The sequence below is a fragment of the Agelaius tricolor genome, unplaced genomic scaffold, assembly GCF_023055355.1.
Source record: "Agelaius tricolor isolate 1412-34295 unplaced genomic scaffold, bAgeTri1.0.p SCAF_4, whole genome shotgun sequence".
Taxonomy (NCBI): domain Eukaryota; kingdom Metazoa; phylum Chordata; class Aves; order Passeriformes; family Icteridae; genus Agelaius; species Agelaius tricolor.
Window position 1 is genome coordinate 34,203,880 of NW_027269264.1, and position 18,969 is coordinate 34,222,848.

Consider the following 18,969-nt stretch of genomic DNA (forward strand, 5'->3'; position numbering starts at 1 on the left):
AGTTATTTCAATTAATATTTTCATACTGAGAAAAAATAGGATTAAATATTTTGAATTTTACCCTTTTTTACCATTTCTAAACAGCTTTAATATATTTTATTCAGGATATGAAAGATGTATGGTCTGTTTGTAAACACTAAGTGTAATTTTAATTACTGCTCTTCTGTGTGTCATCTACTATTGTGTTAATCTCCTTAGTCATATGATATATAAATTTTTATGTAGGATACACATATACATATGTATGCCATATATCTAGTAACTAGAAGTATTTCTACTTTCTGTAACACTATGTTTCTTTCCATAATTGTTTTCTAGAAAGGTAAAAAGCCATTTCTTCTGGCCTCTGAAAAAGGCCATGTTGACATGATAAAAAAATTGATTGCTCTGAAGCTATTTACATCTGAAAAAGATGAGGTAAATGTTTCTTTTCCACGGAAGTACAACTACAAATGTGCTTAGGAAAAATTATTCTGTTTCACTGTGATTATTATACAATCAAATATCTGAGTGTGCTGCACAAAAGTGATATAAGGGACCAACAAACATATGATGATTTTTAGTGATAAAGGGAAGGCAGTGGGATGATTGCCAGGAGACTTTTCCATACACATTCATAATTTATGCAAAGCAAGACTAGCATATGCTGTCTGCTGAGAGAAGTGGGGAAGCCTGGTGATAAAGGTGTCACCCTCTTCTGGGAGATCATATTTCTCAGTATTTCACTCTGTCTGTCTGTGTGTGACTGTGTGATCAATTTTTCAAAGGTGTTTAAAAACTTCAGGATGAAAATAAACACCTATAAATTTTTTTTCAGCAGTACCTTAACACTTCAATCTGATTGAGTTTGCTTTGACACTGTATTTTAAGGTATCTTCGTAATTTTCAAAATCTGCTCTTAAATTTATTTTTTCTTGCTTTACCATTTCTAGAATGAGCAAGTTAGTATTTCTCTGCATCTGAGGCATTGTAAGACAAATACAGTAAAAATTGTGAATATGTGAGATACTGCATTTACAGAACCACATAAGTAAGCACTCAGGAAGTGATGTTGGATTTTTTGGTTTTCTGGTAATAGTTTAAAAGCTGTAGTGCCACCCAGAGCTCTGCCGTGCTAAGCAGTTTATCAACAGAGGTTGACAGATGGTGTTGTCCCAGATATCTAGCAAGTTAAAGGTGTTGACAGCACCAGGAGGTAAATGCTGTGGTCCTGCAAATTAGGTAAGAAGCCAGGACAGAAACTCATCTCCTGGATCACCAAACCAAATCATACTCTAACCATCAATGGTAAAAAGGATTCCCACATCTTCCCACTCAATGCTGTGAGTGAAAAACTGTTCTGGACTCTCATTTTTCTGAGAGTTAGGATTCTTCTAAATTTTTTAGCCATTTTTAAACTATTTTGTACGCTTGCATTTTCTTTTAGCTCAAAAGCTGCTGCTCTACCTGAAGTCGTTAGTTGCTTTTTTTTGCTTGCTTGGTGGTGTGGTGTTTTGGTTTTGTTTCTGTTTTCTGTTTCTTAATTTCCTGGAAAGAAATTGCACTGTCGGTGACAGAGATCAAAGATTGTGATGTTGACATCAAAGCCATGACAAATTTCTATGCTCTGACCTAGGCTTTTTTACTCCTTAAATCAATGGTCTTGGGGGCTCAGTGTAGTACCCACTCTTGTGGGAACCAGTACCTGAAGTTTTCTTCTGGTTCATGTGTTAGGTGTTAGAATTTCAGATCTTTTTGCTGGTATACACTGAAGTTTTCAGACAACCAATTAGATCAGACTAGATCAAGATTAGACTGAATCTTGGCACATGCTGTGTACAGTTGCCTCCCTTTTCTTGTATGTAAGAAAGACTTGCATGTAAAAGACCAAAGGCATTTTGTTGGTTTTAGTTAATGTCATTACTCTGAATTTTAAAAGATATTGTTTGATGTTTTAATTTCAAGGAGGGAAACACAGCATTGCATTTAGCAGCCAAAAATGGTCACAGTGAAGTTGTAGAAATTCTGCTTGAACAATGGGAGGAAATAAATGACCTCAATCAGGTAAGTACATCTAAACTATTGAAAGAAATAAAGTTAGAGATTTGAAAAATTTTCTAAAAATTCAAATTTGAAAGGAAGAGATGTGGCACTGAGGAGACTTCATTAGTCTTGCTGGTTTCCTAGTAACTTTGCATCCTGTTTCCTTGTTCTTTGTCCAATAAATTAATCTCCCTAAATTATCCCTCCTTCAGTGTCTTCCTCTGTCCTCTATCCCTTACAGACGTCCTCCCCTGCATTTGGCAAGCTGTTGCATAACTCCTGGCAGAGGAGAACAGAGGAAGGCCTTGACCCCCTTGCTTTCATCCAGCAATTTTAGCCATGTGATCCCATTCCTTTTAACATCTCACTTTTAAGCACTTCTGGTGCTTTTCAGCATTATTCATTGAGCCAGTTGGACTTGCATACCAAGCACATTCCATCACAGGCACCTCAGCAGGGGTAATTTGCATCTTGTCCATCAGTTGCACAAAACTGGCTGCAGACACTTTCCTGGTTTAGTGTTGGTGAGCTCAGCCAGCATATTCATCAATTGTGAATTAGCTGGGAAGGTTGCATCCCTGAGTTAATGCACTCTTCAGGTTCATTTTAAGGCTTAAACAAGGAGTGGAGGAAGGAAATGCACACTAACTGCTCCTCTCAGCATTCTTGCTTTGTAAAGGGTTCCTGTCTCTTCTCTTTTTTCTATGGGGCAGCTGGAACAACCTGGGCAAGGTAATTTCCTTTGTTGAGGGCTGGAATGCCCACTGTGGGAACCTGCCTTGTGGCTGATCATTTGTTCTGCTGGGCCAGGGGGAAAAATGAGTAACTCCTACCCAAGGCCCTCCTCTTAGTTTATCAGTGGCAGACTGATGAGTTGAGAAGTTCCCTCTTATCCAACTTGGCTGCTCTTTTCAGCTGTGCCTGTTGTGAGGCTCATGAGCCTCTTTGAAATGTGCAGCCCTCCTGTTTCCAAGGCTTGTTTAGGAATGTTGCTTCTGCACACAGAGCTTGTGCTGCTTGTGCCCCTATCTTGGCATGGCTAACGGTGTGACCTTCCCATCCAGCAGGAGATGCTGTGATCCACGTATGAACAGATCTCTCTTCCCATAGCATGAGCAAAGTACTAAAATGTATTGTTTACCAGAATAATATCAAGATTTTAAGCAAAGAAAAATTAGGATTTATTGATTCGTTTGTGATTGTTGAAACACCAGAGTAACTTTCATTAAACCTTTTTGCATTTTAGATGTTAAGCAGGAGTTAGATAATTGTGTAGTTGATGTATCCCTTTTTATAGACTTGTGTGGAGACATGGAGACTCCTTCATTGGGAAAAGATTTGAAATAAATATGAAACAGGATTATTTCTGCTTAAAGTTCTCCTTATAGCTAGCACTTGGGGTTATGAATTTGTCAGAAATCCATGGCATTGCACTGACAGAAATTGGAATTACTGTACGTACTAGTAGTGGTGTTTCCTGGTGTTGAATGGCAACAATGGCTGCCCACCAAAAAGAGCATGATTAATATTTTTAGAATAATTTTCTGTATTGTAAACTTTACTATACATCTGTCCAGATAAACATCATCTGTCACTTAACTGCTGGTGAGTAGCCGTGTCATTCAAGAGCTGGACAGGCCTGTGGAGCCTGCTGGAGGTGTTTTGTGTCTCAGTGTTGTAGTCACATGTCTTAAATTGGAACAGATATTTTGTCTCTTTTGGTCTAGAATGGAGAAACTCCATTTTACTTGGCTGTTGAAGGAGGTCATGAAAAATGTGCTGAACTCTTACTGGAGGCCGGGAGTGACATCAATGTTTCAACTCAGGTATGTACGCAGCATCACTCCTAGTGGGGCATACTAGACTGTGAAAAGGACCTTAATAGCAAAGGATATTTGCTCTGGATTTTTTTTTTTTTTTATGAAACCAGTTAAAAATAGAATGGGGAATGTAGAGAGTGCTAGCAGAATAAAACCAGTGTGGAAGTAAAATAACATTAGCTTTATTTGATGGAATACTGTGGTGGAGCTTTTCATTTCCTGTATGCCCACTAGTACAACATGTGATTAGAAAATGTGACCAACAAGGATAACTGAAAATCCTCCTTTTTGGCAGTGCATGTGACTGGTCTGATGACAAACTTGTTCTCTACATGTGATTCCTGAACTGCAGTCCAGCTCATATCTGCTGAATGGCTTGGCTAGCCTGCTGCAAGAAGTTTATGATTCCAGCAGAATGAGAACTTATTTGTTGAAGCAGAACTATTTTGTAAAAATTAATTTTTAAAATTTATTTTATATTAATTGATTTTTCTATTGATTTATTAACTGTCCTATGGATTTACTGGTTAATGTGACCATACATGCTTGGTAAGGGTCTAACAGACTAACTAACAGAATAGGAAACATGTTGGCATTGTTGTTGTCCATGGCACAATATAGATGATGATGCAGATCTGTCTCTTTTTTGAGAGAAGTTGAATGGGGCCATGGGATACATGTGTTCTTTAGTATGTTTGTTGCGATACAGTAAAATTGGGAATTTCCTTCACTGTTGACAAAACATAATGCCAACTGCTGATGTGCTTCATTTTGTATCATTTTGTCAAAGGGTTTTATTGGTGGAGGGGATACTAAGACAAATTTAAATGCAAGATTTCCCTATATTTATACCTCTCTTTAATACTGTGTTTTTCAGCAATAAAAATGTAAGTTTTTCTATCAAATTCCTTTCAGAACAATAGCAGTGCTTTGCAGGTTGCAATTCAGAATGGACATCTATCCTTAGTTACTTTTCTTATTGATAAGAACATTGACCTGGTTCCTAAACCTGAGGTGAGTGTTTATCAGTATAACTCTTCTGCTGCTCCTCAGTCTGTCCTGTCTTTCCGTGGGAATTGAGACAGCTGAATGAGATTGAGTAGTTCCTTGAATTTTTTCCCAAACACACTATTATTTGGTTTCTAGATGTTGGTTAGCCACACACACAGAGCAATAGAGGCAAGATCCAGTTGCGAGCCCAGTGAGTGCCTGAGCAGGCTGGAGCAGTGCGGAGTAGACATGGCCAGGCTGCACCAAGGGCCAGGCATTTGGAGAAGGAGAGCCAAGTGCCCTGCTTGAACTTAGCAGTAGTAATGCCATGGGCAAAGAGTCAACATGATTTTGAATAAAGATATGTCACAGACATCTTTTCATGAAAATCCTTTCCTCAGGATTTTTTCTTCCTGAGAAGCTGAGAGGCCTCAAGAACAAAATGTAAACAATGGTTATCTGCTGCTGTGGGATGCAACAGGTAGATCTTTGATTAGCCCATCTTAGATGTTTATAATTAATGGCAAATCACAGCCCAGCTAGCTCAGCTCTCTGTCTGAGCCACAAACCTTTGTTATTAATTCTTTTCTATTCTTAGCCTAGCCTTCTGATGAGAACTTTTTCTTCTATTCTTTTAGTATAGTTTTAATGTAATATATATATCATAAAATAATAAATCAAGCCTTCTGAAATATGGAATCAACATTCTCATCTCTTCCCTCATTCAAAAACCACTGTGAACACCGTCACAAAGATAACTAAAATGTAAATAAACACTTCAGGGCTTTCACCCTCTGCAGGTAAATGCACCCTCGGTGCCTTCAAAATCTGCATGCCAACATTCTTTGTGATTTAAAAAGAAAGAGGTATTTATATTATCTAAATCCTCTCTCAGTTTAGATATTACAGATATTTGAGATTTTCTATGAGTAAGAAATTATTTTCCACTTCTACTGTACAGGATGAAAATAGAATCTGGGCTTCATGACTTATGCCATGATCACTGGCCTCTTGCAGAAAGCTATCAAGGAATAACAATTTATGTTGTGCTTGAAATGATTTAAAGGTCAGGCAGTTGTTGTGCTGCTTGTTCTCCTTAGCTTTCTGCAGCAGAAGCAACTCAAAAAATTTTTGAGTTCCAAAAAACTTTCAAAAAAATTACAAATTTCAAAAAAATTTCCAAATTTCCAAAAAATTACATTTTGCAAATGTTTCCATCATAATGTTGCATAAGAGCTTGCTTTATTTTTCTGTAGCTCAGAAGAAATGGCTGTGTTTTATAAAAACACTGAACTGGTGCCTGGCACCATGAATGGTACTGGTATGGAATTATTCTTTAGTTGTATTTTACAAGAAACTGATCCATCACAGGTTCAATATACAAAGTGATCTTACCAACCTAGTGTGGATTTTGACTGGTCTTGAATCTGTGCCTTGGTTATTTTATTACATAATCACTCAAATAAAACCTCTGCCTTACTAATTGTAATTTGTCATGTTTTATAAATAGGACAGTAAGTGACTTGAGTATGAAGATCATTTCTAACAGCAACACATGACAAGGGTTTGTTCCTGGAAAGTAGATTTCAACATCAGTTTACCAAAACCAGAATGCCTGTCTCCAGGCCATTCAACAAAGAGCAAATCCACTTCTCTGAGGAAGCAGGAACATTACCCTGATCTCTCTGCTGTCAGGATGGCAGCACATGCCAGGCAGGAACACTTAGGAGGAGTGCCTTGCTGCATTCCCAGGGGGTGGCACACTGATGCACACCCCATGCACTCAGCATTTCCAGTCTTCTCAGCTGTATTTGAATACCCACTTCCAGGTGGGAGCAGGCTACCACCTCTGGTATAACTCCACACATCCAGGTGTGTTTTGTGCAGTGTTCAGCCTCTGCTAGAACATATCACCTTTGCAAGTGGTGGGCTTCAATTAGAATCTCTTTCTTGTTTGCCTGAGCTTGTAATAATATTCCCAAATATAACAATTTATTATTTTCCCTCCACAGCAGAAGAATTCCCCTCTCCATTTAGCAGTCCTCAGTAATAATCTACTGGTAGTAAAAAGCCTTTTGGATGCCAATTACGACATAAACTCCTTAAATCACGTAAGAAAAGCTGGGAATTTACACAGCTTTATTGGTAAAGGGGAGATTACTTGGATTTTGCTTGATTTTTTTTTTCCTTATGAGCACAGGGTACAAAAAATAGGAAGGAAGAGGGAGTTCCCTCCTAATCTTTTTGTGTGTGTACATATGTATTAGTCACTGGTACATGCTGTGCTAATATTGTTTGAGCAAGATAAGGATAGCGCAATGCTGTACATTCAGAAAATTATTGGGTAATGTATTGTTCAAGTGTTATGGTTCATGTAATAAATGACAGAAATGTCTCATTAGACAATTTGGCTTCAGAGGAAAGCCAGTGCAGAATGCCATTTGGCAGGAAAGAAGTTAATTTTTCCTTAAAGCAACCCACTACGTCCAGTCTTTTAGATCTGTGACCAAAACAGGGCTGGTAAGACAACGCTGTTAAAGCTGTTGCTGAGCAATGCTTGCACAGCACCAGGCCTTCTCTGTTTCACACACTGTGCCCCCACCATAATCAACTGGAGTGCTCAGGGAGCTGGGAGGGGGCAGAGCTGAGCAGAGCTGAGCAACACAGCAACACCAAATGATAAGGTCACAGGTCTCTGTGATGCAATCAGTGAGCAGCTGTTAACTGAAAGGATGCTGCTTTGAGCCCATCCACAGACTACACCTGTCTCCCTTACTTTAACCAGGACTCTTCCACCCTGCTTGGTGTCAGTGTTCTTTGGAGGCCTGGTTGGTGGTTGGCCAGTTCACTGTAGATCAGATCAGTTCACTGTAGATCATATCCACCACTGATGTGTACCATACTTACTTTGCTGCTGTCATGCTTGATGCCTTCTTTGCTGTACAAAACCTCCTCTGATTGTTAATGTCCATTTCTGCTTTTACTGTGCTGCATATCACTTTGTGTTGCTTTGCCTGGTAGAGTGGTGATAGAAGCACTGGCTTGTGCCTCATCTGGTGTTTTTGGGCCTTTCAGTGCCAATGAGGTGTACTCAGGTGACCATCTCATGGGGAAAATCAACAGTTGCACCTTTTCATTTCCCTCCTTGGAGAGGCACTTTGTTGAGAGAGGAAAGAATGGCATTTTTCCCTTCTTCTTCCCCAGGACAGGTCTCTCCCACCTGCTTGTAACGCTACTCAGTTCCTTGAATTTCCTCGCATAATCACACTCTTCATATTAGTGTGTGGCTTAGATTATTGTGAGTAACAATTAACAACTAATTGGGAATGCCACACAGGGATTTGCCCAGAGGCAGTCAATTCTCAGGTGGCATCATGTATGAAAGGAATTGGACATGTGCCTGAGGCTCTTACTGCCTCCAAGCGTTTGGGATTTCATGCCTTAGCAGGAATGTAGTTCCAAGTAATTCATGCACCATCTGAAGGAGGGGAGCCTTGCCTGCCCTGATGAAGCACAGGGATTTCCAATGCCGTTTTGGGTCTGGCCCTTGCCTACAGAGCTGCCATCCAGTGCCCTCAAAAGAGAACAAGGGTTCCTGATCAAGGAGCATGCAAAAGGACACTGAGAAGCTCTGAAGCCACCATAAGTGAAAACTCCCTTAGTTGGAGGTGTCACACCTTTGCTTAACCAGAGACCCAGCCCTCAAATATAATAATTGTGCCTGAACTCAAGGAGAGATGATGGAAGTAGATGTTGATTTGCTTAGAAAGAGAAACAGCAGCTCCTGCTGAGGGGCAAAAGGGGGAAGACTCAAAAGAGGCAGCCTGGCCTGTAGCAGGACAGGAAAGGGAAAATACAAGAATGACAACAGAAGCAAAACTACCTGGTGTCCATCTCTGAATGACCTCTTAGGTAGGCAGCAAGGTAAACACATGGCTACCTGGCTGTTCCAGTGTTGGGAAGGTAGGGAAGCTCAGGGGTGTCCACCTCTAGGGATTAAGGGATTGACAAATTTATCATCACAGAGGCAGCCACTCACAAGTCTCTGGAGATGGCTCTTACTGAGCATGAATGCAAAGTGTCTCTTCAGAGAAGATACTGCAAACCAGCAAGGCAAGTAAACTACTGCAGAAGGTATCCAATATCTCTGAGGGAGTGGTAGCAGAGTGGACTACAGTGACCTGACAACAACTAGGTCTCCAAAAATCTCTGTGACATCCAGTGCCTGTGGTCCATATGGCAGAAGATTGTACGGAGCTCACATACACTGGCTCCTGACCATGACAGACTCAATGGCCCAGCTGTGTACAGACAGGCCTGCCACCTGTGGCACTTCAAGGAGAATCCCTCTTCCCCCTCCCCATCAGCCCTACATCTCAGCCATCCATCTCAGTGGAAACACTGTCCCAGCAGACCTGTCAAGTCCCGTTTGGGGCACTGTGGCTCACTGCTGGGGAAATGCAGCCTGGTCTCCCTCATGATATACAGAGGTGCTCCCCACAATAGCAACAAGGATGAGTCTTGAGAAATCTGTGGTTTGCCCCTTCCCATTGTTCATTTTATTGCTAGAGATTAATTCATACACATTTTTGTGGAAGACAGACGCTGTCATTTGTGGTTGGAGTAAAGTATAAGGACAAAACTTTCTGGTCACATAAACCAGAGAATTTTATACATTTCTTCAACACATCTTTTAGAAATATTTTGCACTCTGTCTCTAGCATGCTGGAAATTGCCTACAGTAGGTACTTACATATCCCTAAATTTCTGCAGGAAAGAAAGTAGGGTATATGAATAAAAAACCCCTTTTTATTTATGGGAATAAAAAAGTAAGGTGAATAGATGAGATTTGTGATCATACAATTTTACTGTAAACTGTAAAATTAACTAATGAGACTTTTAATGCGGAACCCTGAGCTTGGTGTTTCTTAGTGTGCAAACTATAATTACGATATAAAGGCCAAAGAAGTTCTCTAACCAGACCTACAGAATGTAAACTTGCAATGTCAGAGGAGCACAGGCACAAAACATTCATCTTAGAAGGATAATGTGTCCCAAGAAACATACTAAGGAACATTCCCATATATGCAGGGCTTCCACAATTACTCCATTATTTGCTGCTGCATTTCACCCAGAGATGTCTAGATTTTCTTACTCTAATTTCTGTAAAAAATAAATAAATACATATTTGGGTATATGTAGCTATGTAGAACTATACAACCCTCCTTTCAGACTCAAAGATTTACTTGAAGGTGAATGCCATTTTAGCTGTATTTCTTGTTAATGGTTTGGCCTTGTTTAATGATTTTGGTTTGGGTTTTTTTTGTATGTCTGTTGTTTAAGGTTCACTGAACCCATTATGGAGCAGGTAGACTTCTGCTGTGCATCATGATTTTGTGGTAGGGCCAACTAAAAAGTTCCATTGTGGATGTGGCACAATGTACTGTTGAAAACAGTGGATATCCAGTTGCCTTGGCATGAATTTCAGCAGGGAAAAGGTTACTTGAGAGGATAATATGGGACACATGAAGCCCTCTGTCCAAAGCACCTTGCTTCAAGGGGAAAGACAGAGACTGTCTTGTTAGCTTACAGTACATTAGAGGGGCTTAACAGCAACCTTTTCCTGAGCCAGCTGGAACTTCTGCCTGGTTTTCCCGCAGAGATGCCATATGCTGTCTTGTCTGCCCGATACAAAACTGGCAGATCACACAGAAGTTAAATGATTTCCCTCTGTTCAGAAGTTAAATGATTTCCCTCTGCTCAGTATTTTCTCACCAAGGTCACCTCTTGTTGTGAATCTTTTAGATTCAGTCTGTGAGCATGCTGCTTCTAAGTTTGACTCAATGCATTTATTTGGTGTCTTCAATTCCAGAGGCAGGAAACCCCTCTACATCTGGCAGCTGATCTTGGCAATGTGGAGTTGGTGGAAGTGCTGCTGAAGTCAGGCTGCAATCTCAAGACCATGGATAAGGTAAATTGCATTCCTCACACATGTAAGGATTACATGATTTTATTTTTTGTTCTGTAATCTTCCTTACAGAGGTGCATAAAGCACATGTTGTCAGTTGTGTTTGCTAAGTAAAGCTAACTGCAAAGGAAGTCTTCTTTTAATATTGTTATAACTGCAGCTTGCAGAGATCTGATGGTTTTGATGAAGAGCTGTAAAGCTCCCAAGTCCCGTGGTTTGAAGGATAAACACTGCTCCCAGAAACCTTTAATGGAAAATATGGTCTAGGCTTGCAGAGGGGCAAATGGCCTGTGGCTCCTTGTAACTGTGCATCTGCAGCCGGGCTCAGTGCCAGGAGAAACTCAGCTTTACCAGGGGCAGCAATGGAGAGCTTGCCCTTTAGCACTCCAGGTCATCTGAGAATCATGGTGACATTCCAGATCCATTCAGATGGATACTTAAACCCTGAGATGATGTTCTGCCTGAAAGATAGAAACAAAAATGGTAATGGCTGGAAGAAGTACCAAAGCAAAGTTGCTGGGGAAGTGCTTTTGAAAGGACAGAGTACCATTAAATATTTTTTGATATTTGATTAAATATTTTGCTAAATTACTGCAAGATTGAGTGTTCCATTTTACACTGTTACCACTTTTCTTAAAATTCTCTATGACAGAGTTGAAGGGTTTGATGTTTATTATGAGCAAAATCTTGCCCTTTTGTAACCTGAAAAAGTAACTGTCCTGCAGAAAAGTGTCCTGATGAGAAATGAATCTTTATGGATTAGAATTGTCTTGTTTTGCCCTGGGCTGATATGAGGCCTGGGGCTTTGCGTGGAGGTTGCATGGTTGGTATGTTTTGGGATGCTGAAGTAAGGTGCTGCATTGTAGTTAAGCCTTTCCATTTAGAATCATGCCTACACTTGCTAAAGGGCTGCAGTACTTGTAGGGATCAATCCAGAATGAAATCTTTTCCACTTTCAACAGCGTCTTAGCCACTGGGAATTTTTTTCAACATATTTGTATTCCAAAGGCAGACACAAAAATTACTTATTGCCTATGACCTTAAGCACCTACAAGACTTTGAGCAAGGCCGTGCCCTGGTACTACAGCAACACTGTTAGAGGTTGTTGTGAGAATTTGGCTCTGAGCCAGTACAAGTTCTGGTACAAGTCACCTTTCTGCATTCTGTTTTATTCCTTGGAGTAGCTCTTTCCTTGCCTATTTGCTGGATGACCCCTGAGACCATGCCACTGCTGGGAACATATGCAAGTACAGTGCCCTTTGAACTGAATTGGTGCTGAGATGTCAAAAATGTTAGTGTCCTTGCTGAACAGTAGACAGGAAGAAGGGGAGCCTGCTTGCACAGTATTTTTCTGGCCTCCACGCCCTGGCAGCAGTACTCAGTCTCCAGAGAATGCCATGCATCTGCTCCTGTCAGAGGTCAGGAAATGCACTCTGTCTTTGGTTGTGAGAGCAGAGTGCTCCCCATATGCAGACTGCTGTGCTGCATGTGCATGCAGGATGCCAGCAGTGTCCACACTAGCACAGGGGTACAGAAATACCCCCCTTATCCACTGCCTCTCTCCTCCTCTGTGAAATGCAAAGCACCTCTCCAGAGCTGAGCCCAAGGAGTTCTTGTGGTGTCTGGACTCTTCACATATAAAATATGCCTATGGCTAAAAGATTTAATGAAATGTATGTTCATTGGCTTCCAATGTGATGCTCTTCTAAAAACAGGTTAATTAGAATGATCTTGAGCACAACCAGGAGCTAGAACTCAAAAGGTGTATATTAGGGAACTTTAATCTATCTTGGGAACTGAAATACCTTATAATTTAATTAATGAACCTTCTAATTAAGGGATTGGCTTCTTTTAGATCTATTTTTCTAGAAATGCCTAGCACTTGTTATGTGGAGATTAATCATAATATTTAAATCCCAGGCAGTTGCATTCAGTGCAGATCTGCTGAAAATAGACAATTCCAGAGAAATCCCTTTAGAGCCACCGTGATGCCTGTGCATCACAGTGAAGTGCTGATAGGAGAGATGGGTTCAGGTAGACTGAGCAAACCTCTGCAGCTGGTATTGCAGCAATGGCTTTGAATAACTGTGACTCCTATACCCATGAAGCATCAGCCTGCAGTTGTGCTCCTTTCAGCTCTAATAAGAAAGTAATTTTCTTTTTATTCTGTGAGTCACCTTCTCTTACCATCTAAAACAAGGGTCAGGTTTGCCCTTTAAGTTGGATATTTCCAACTTTGCCAGCCTATCCATCTGAAATGCCAGTTTAACAATAACATGGGAATCGATTGTATTTGTGGTAGTTTGAATGTGGATACAGTGACTGGAGTGTGCAACCTGGTACAAAGTAAAGGTGTCTGAAAGCAGCAGTGCCTCACCAGAATTTTTACTGGGGAGTTTAGTGTGTGAGAAAACTGACCACCTCTGGGCTGAGGTGATAAATCTTATGCAGAGCATAGGACTTTGATTGTAGCTACCCAAAAGCCATAAAAAAGGGATGGGGTCTGTAAACAGTCCCTGTGTTTTTCTTCTATGACACACTTACCCAAGATTATGTTCTGACTCACTGTCCTGCTTTCAGCATGGGAAAACTGCACTAGCCACAGCATCAAGGAGCCATCATGCCCTCATTGTTGATATGATCATTAAAGCAGAAAGGTATTTTGCCATGAAACAGGTAAGAGTCATCTTTCATTAAACACAATATACCTAAGCTAAGGGAAAAGCCAGTTCTGGTTTTGAGGTGTCTTTCGGCTGAGATGGTTCCTTTTGGCAGGCAGTAAGACTGGCCTTGATAAACAAAAGTTAAGATTGGGAATGGGAAAGTCTCTAGCCCATCCAGGCTTTATTCCTGACTAGCTGTAAAACTGTAAGCAGATCTTAGCACTTTCCTGCCTTGTGCTCTACACATAAAGGGATGGAGAGAGATTCTAGGCCAAATCCAAACTGTGCCATCAGTACCATGGCTGGGATAACATGGATCCATGTTGATTTCTGGATCCTTTGGTACAGTAAAATCTATGCTTGAAAATAGCAGAGTGGAGATGTCTGTGATTCCTTTGCTAGCAAGAGCTCAGCTACTTTAACAGAAGCTCCTTCCCTTTCCCTTGTGTGTTAATTATAAAATTAAATCAATGAGAAGGAAAAGAACTTCACAACAAGTGTGAATGACATGGCTTAGGTTGTCTGAACTTCTCACCTTCTTTCCCTAGTTGTTCATTAAATGTCCACTGCATAGTGATGGGCTTCTCTAAAGGGCTACAAGTAACTGCCATATCAATTTGTGATTTCATTCTCACTCCTGCTTCCTGCTGAGTTAGTGTATAAGTGTATAAGCATACTGATCCTGTCCCAGGTACAGGGATTAGCTGGTTTTACCACCCCAATCCTGCCCTGAGTGGCCAAATCCATGACACAATGTTACAGGGCTGGTAAATCACAGATCTAGATTAATTATTGCAAAAAAAGCCTCCATGAACACTCTGTATTGTACATTTGATTTGCACCAGTTCAGCTAGAATTGTCAGGTACATTAATTGTTTCTTTCAGTCTAAAGAGAAATTAGAAGTAGTCTTGCCACAGAAGACATGAAAGTCTGACAGCAGTAAGCCCATAATATTCTCAACCTCTTGGCATTGTTCACTGAATTTTCTGAAGAGAAGGTGTTAAGCAGATGCTTTTCTGCAGAAGCACCAGTGATGCTGGGAAATACAAATATAAGTGTTTGTATCCTGTTGCCTGAAGCTGAGAGCACAGCCTTTGGAACAGCTTAAATCTTATGGCTATGGAATATGATGGTGGTGGAGTTACCATACTGGAACTACAGCATTTTGAACCATTATTTTAAGGACTGCGTTTTTGTTACATTCAGCTGACTTGTCACTTGTGACAAAGCATTAGTTACAAAAGGAAATGTCATGTAGCTGAGAGGAACAGGCACATGATACTAAAGTGTGACTGTCATCTCTCTGTTTGCCCTCTTCTCTATTTATCACTTCTACACAACCCTTCCCTGTCATTGTCTAGGCTGGCTTTGACTGGATTTGAGGGCTGCTGTTACTATTCCACCTTGCTGGTGCCTCAAAACACCCTTAGCAGCAAAGGGAAGCTGTGCTGCTGCAAAGGGGTTTTCTTTGTTTGCTTGAGATTTTTTTCCTGTGGCTTTTTTTTTTTTTTTTAATTAAACATCATAAGCAAATGATCTAGCCAGAGAGACCCTGAAGCTGTCCTGTAGAATGTCCTAAACTTTACCTTGCATGTGTTAAGAAGCAGGAAATAGTCTGCATCAGATGAATGGAACCAAAAATACACGATAATGCTTAGTTACTGAACTGTGACTTTTTTTCTCTGTAAGTCTCTTGTGAGGTTAGGAAATAACCCTGCTGTATTTTTCTGAATTTAATTTGGAATGAAGCACTTTATGCTTAGTATTTTTAAAATGTGGCCTACTGCCATTTCCTTTTTTGCTTAGTATCTGCTTTGTCATCCTCTATCAAATTCGTGAAGAATGTTTTCTCCTTGAAGATTTACTTGAAACAGGACTAGTACATAAACGTAATGAAATACAGAAATAGCTGGAGCATACCTACCTAGGAATGTTCCTGAACACAGCTTAGCTAGGACTGAAATCACTGATTGACATGGTTTTTGCCCAAAAGGTGCCCAAACAAGAGGTAAGTCTATCACTCCTGTTCCAGGTGAGCCATGCATCCAGTAGGAGCATCACTTTTAATCGGGAGGGTAAAATCCATGTGGTTTTGGTTTCTGTCTGATTTTACTTTTGCAGGAATGAAACCAGATCCATGCTCAACACACACGTGCACATTGGTGTTTTGGAGTCCCTGTGATAAACCTAATGGCTGATGGTACCAGCAAAGGATCTGGAAGTCCACACTGCAGCCCAGTGAAGCTGACAGGGCAGAGGCAGGAACAGGTTGAGAGGCGCTGTGCCCATGGTGCCTACCCTCTCCCCAGGGAAAGATTAGTGCTTTGAGAAGCAAGAGGAAAGGTTAAGAAGCGTGCCTGAAACCCAGCTGTGTTCTGAACATGACATAGACAGAACCAAGCAGCACAGCACTGCTGACACAACAGTTGCTGTTACTTTGCTTTTGTGTATCACGTACCAAAGTGGCTTATTTTGCAATTAGCTTACTAATACATAGCAACAAACACTGAAACTCTTTGTTTCAGTTCTGTTTCTATGAGCAATACACAGTTCCTTTACAGGAACAGAGTAAATCATCTGTCAGCAGCTACATCTGTACAGGGCCTCACTGAGCAAAGATTCTCAGCTCTGTTACACAATTTATCACCTGCTTTCTTTTTCAGACACATCTAGCTCATAGTGGCAATGGGTCAGATGTCAGCGTGACCTTCAAACAAGATCACAGCACACAGACCAAGCAAATCCGCTCCTCCCTTTGGAATCTAGCATACAACCAGTTAAAGCCCCATGAATGGAAAAAACTGGCTGTGTTCTGGAAGTTCACAGATGAACAAATTAAAGCTATTGAAGAACAGTGGACAGGTAACAATATCTGAATGGCCAGACACAATATATAGGATAAAAAAACCCCACAAGGCAGTGTTGCTTTTTAAACTATATGAGTATCCCATAGTGAAGGGGTACCAGCCTTGTCCCTGGTTCCTGGGAAGCAGTGCTGTAGCAGTACAGGACACTCTGCTCTACCTCTTGGCCTGAAGGAACCTTCCTCTTTGGAGATCAAAACTGGAGGCCATGAGCATCATGGAAGATTCTTGGGGGTCATGTTGCAAGTGAGGACCTGGGGAACCTCATGACACAGAGCAATTTGGCTCAGACTCTATCTGCACAGCTGCCATTAAACAGGAGTTTCTGGCTTCAGGCCTCTCAAATGCTGGGAAGACAGTGCTTCTGCAGCACATATTGTACTTGTTACTACTACTCCAGGGTATATTTCCACAGCTTGGGGAAAAATGAAAGGAAAATTCCATTTTAAGGTGTATTACATGGTTTTTATGTCTTAATACTAGCATTAAGATAAAACGAGATTTTTTTTTAAACTTTTGTAAGCTTCAGTCTTCATTTTTCTGCTGGATGAGAAATGTAATAAGAGTAAAGGAGTAAGTTTAAAACCTCTTGGAACTTCTAAAGTGCAAAAGCACAAAATACACTCTTTCCAGCATATTGAACAAATATTTTGTGTATTGCATAGGGAAAAAAAGTTACAAGGAACATGGGAACAGAGTGTTGCTCATCTGGTTACACGGTACATTACTGGCTCAGCAGAATCCTGTTAAACATTTGTATGAAGATCTGGTGGAAGCAGGACTTCAGCCTTTAGCTGGTAAGTTGATACAGAGCACATTAGAGTGTCCTCTATGAGAGTGCACTGCTATGCTGAGCTCCCTGCAGGGCAGAGGTGGAGGACACTTTCTTCTTGTTGGGACTGCCCTTCCTGAGGGCTAAGGCTGCTTGAGAAAAAGCATTTATGTCTGACTTAAGGTTTCTAAAGGCAGACATGTGCAAACCTTGCTTGCCTCATCTCCTGCACATACAGTTAAATTGTGACTGGCCATCCTTCAGTTAGTCTGAACTTGTGCAAAGCAGAGCACACCAATCAAGTGTTTTCTCTTACTTTACAGAGAAGATCAGAGCTTCAATTAGCATTGGCATGGACTCCAGAAAATGTCTCATTTCATGAGTTCATCAACAAAACATGGCATATATGATGGAATTACATGCCAGAAGGAAAGTGGCTTTCAAATATCTTTTAGGAAACAAAAAACATATTTTGAAGTTGCACAACTTTTTCCTAGAAGAACTTGCACTCCTGAAGTTCTTACTTTTTTCTCAAATGCTTGCTAAATAGAAATGTAAAACATTTAAGAATGAATGGCTGACTGGTAGCTTATAACTGCTAAGCAAGATTCACCACTTACAATTTCTACATCTGACCTAACACTGATAAAGTAATTCTGTATTGGAAATGCAAATTAAGCTACTTTGTGTTTGATGTGAAATGTAAATAAGATGTTTTCTACATGAAAAAAATTAAATATAGTAAGTGAAAGTTATATGTATAAATCAATTAACACCTGGCAAACAACTTGGCATCTGGCCTCATTTGGGATGCAGGTTTTTATAAATTCTTGCTAGGATTATGAAAAATCTTTCTACTGCGGCATTTGATTTATGTAGTGAAGAAACACAAAAATGTCATGTCTAAACACCACATGTGGCTGCAGAATTTTCTATCATGGCATAACACTGTATACATACCCTCAAAAGAGCATTTGATATTTAATACTTCACACATCTAGCAATTATTTACTTATTTCTTGTTTATATCTTGAATTATACTTGCTGACTGTGTTTAAAGGTTTTCTTACTACTGAATACATTTAATATCTGAAAAATTATGTAAATGTCTATTTTAGTGATCTTTTTTATAACATAGCAATAATTTTATCAGGTAATGGAGGAATTGAATTGCCTTTTCTGTTTGCATATAGCTAGCATTATTTTGTGCTGAATCCTACTGTTTGTACTAAAAAAGTGATCTGATCTTAGACTGAAGTCTTACTCCAAACTGTCCTCCTGTTTGCAATCTTCCTTGACTCTGCTGCAGGAATATGAAGAACAGACCAGTAAATCATAAAGTTTTGGAATTAGGGACCTAAAGTACAGATGTTTGGATTCATCAAGTTCTGCAACATTAGCTTGCAAAATTAAAATGTTTAAGAATTTGATGCACTGGGTACCTCACCTTGCCTAAATTGGACCCTGGGTGTGGAGGATGCTACCCTGCTGTTCTTCATTTACATACACTGTTGCAGGATATAATTAAAGCGCATGTCAGCTATACTTACATGCATAAGCAAGTAAAAGTGTTTGTAAGAAAAAAAATTCATTTTCTCTTGAACATAGATGTTACTATCATTGAGATTAAACAAGAGATTCAGACAAAAATCACATTGTATCCTTTATTTAAAAAGTGTGCTAAAGATTTCTTAAATAAAAACTGTTTTTCTTAATAATAAAAAGTTTGGAGGTAGAACAACAAGCTCAAGCTCTTTTCCCCTCCAGGTTTTATTACAAAAGCACTTTCACTTAAAAAAACCTTCCTTTTTTAGAAAAGGGTAAAAACATGATATGTACTTTAGGCCTTACTGCATCAAATCTGAAAGG

The 18,969-nt window shown here is 40.1% G+C and overlaps 1 protein-coding gene across 3 annotated transcripts in view; it reads left to right on the top strand.

The window, feature by feature from the left end:
- The window catches only part of ANKDD1B (ankyrin repeat and death domain containing 1B), a 33,469-nt gene extending 14,824 nt beyond the window's left edge, over nt 1-18,645 (top strand). For 2 of the 3 annotated variants that reach the window (XM_071425219.1, XM_071425218.1), the window contains exons 6-15: nt 319-417; nt 1,945-2,043; nt 3,750-3,848; nt 4,758-4,856; nt 6,845-6,943; nt 10,705-10,803; nt 13,381-13,476; nt 16,128-16,326; nt 16,994-17,125; nt 17,424-18,645. In XM_071425219.1, coding sequence (XP_071281320.1) covers nt 319-417; nt 1,945-2,043; nt 3,750-3,848; nt 4,758-4,856; nt 6,845-6,943; nt 10,705-10,803; nt 13,381-13,476; nt 16,128-16,326; nt 16,994-17,125; nt 17,424-17,482 — 1,080 coding nt within the window. In that variant the 3' untranslated portion in view covers nt 17,483-18,645. The remainder of the gene's footprint in view (nt 1-318; nt 418-1,944; nt 2,044-3,749; nt 3,849-4,757; nt 4,857-6,844; nt 6,944-10,704; nt 10,804-13,380; nt 13,477-16,127; nt 16,327-16,993; nt 17,126-17,423) is intronic. The other variant, XM_071425217.1, reaches the window with a different exon arrangement.
- Nucleotides 18,646-18,969: the final 324 nt, after the last annotated feature.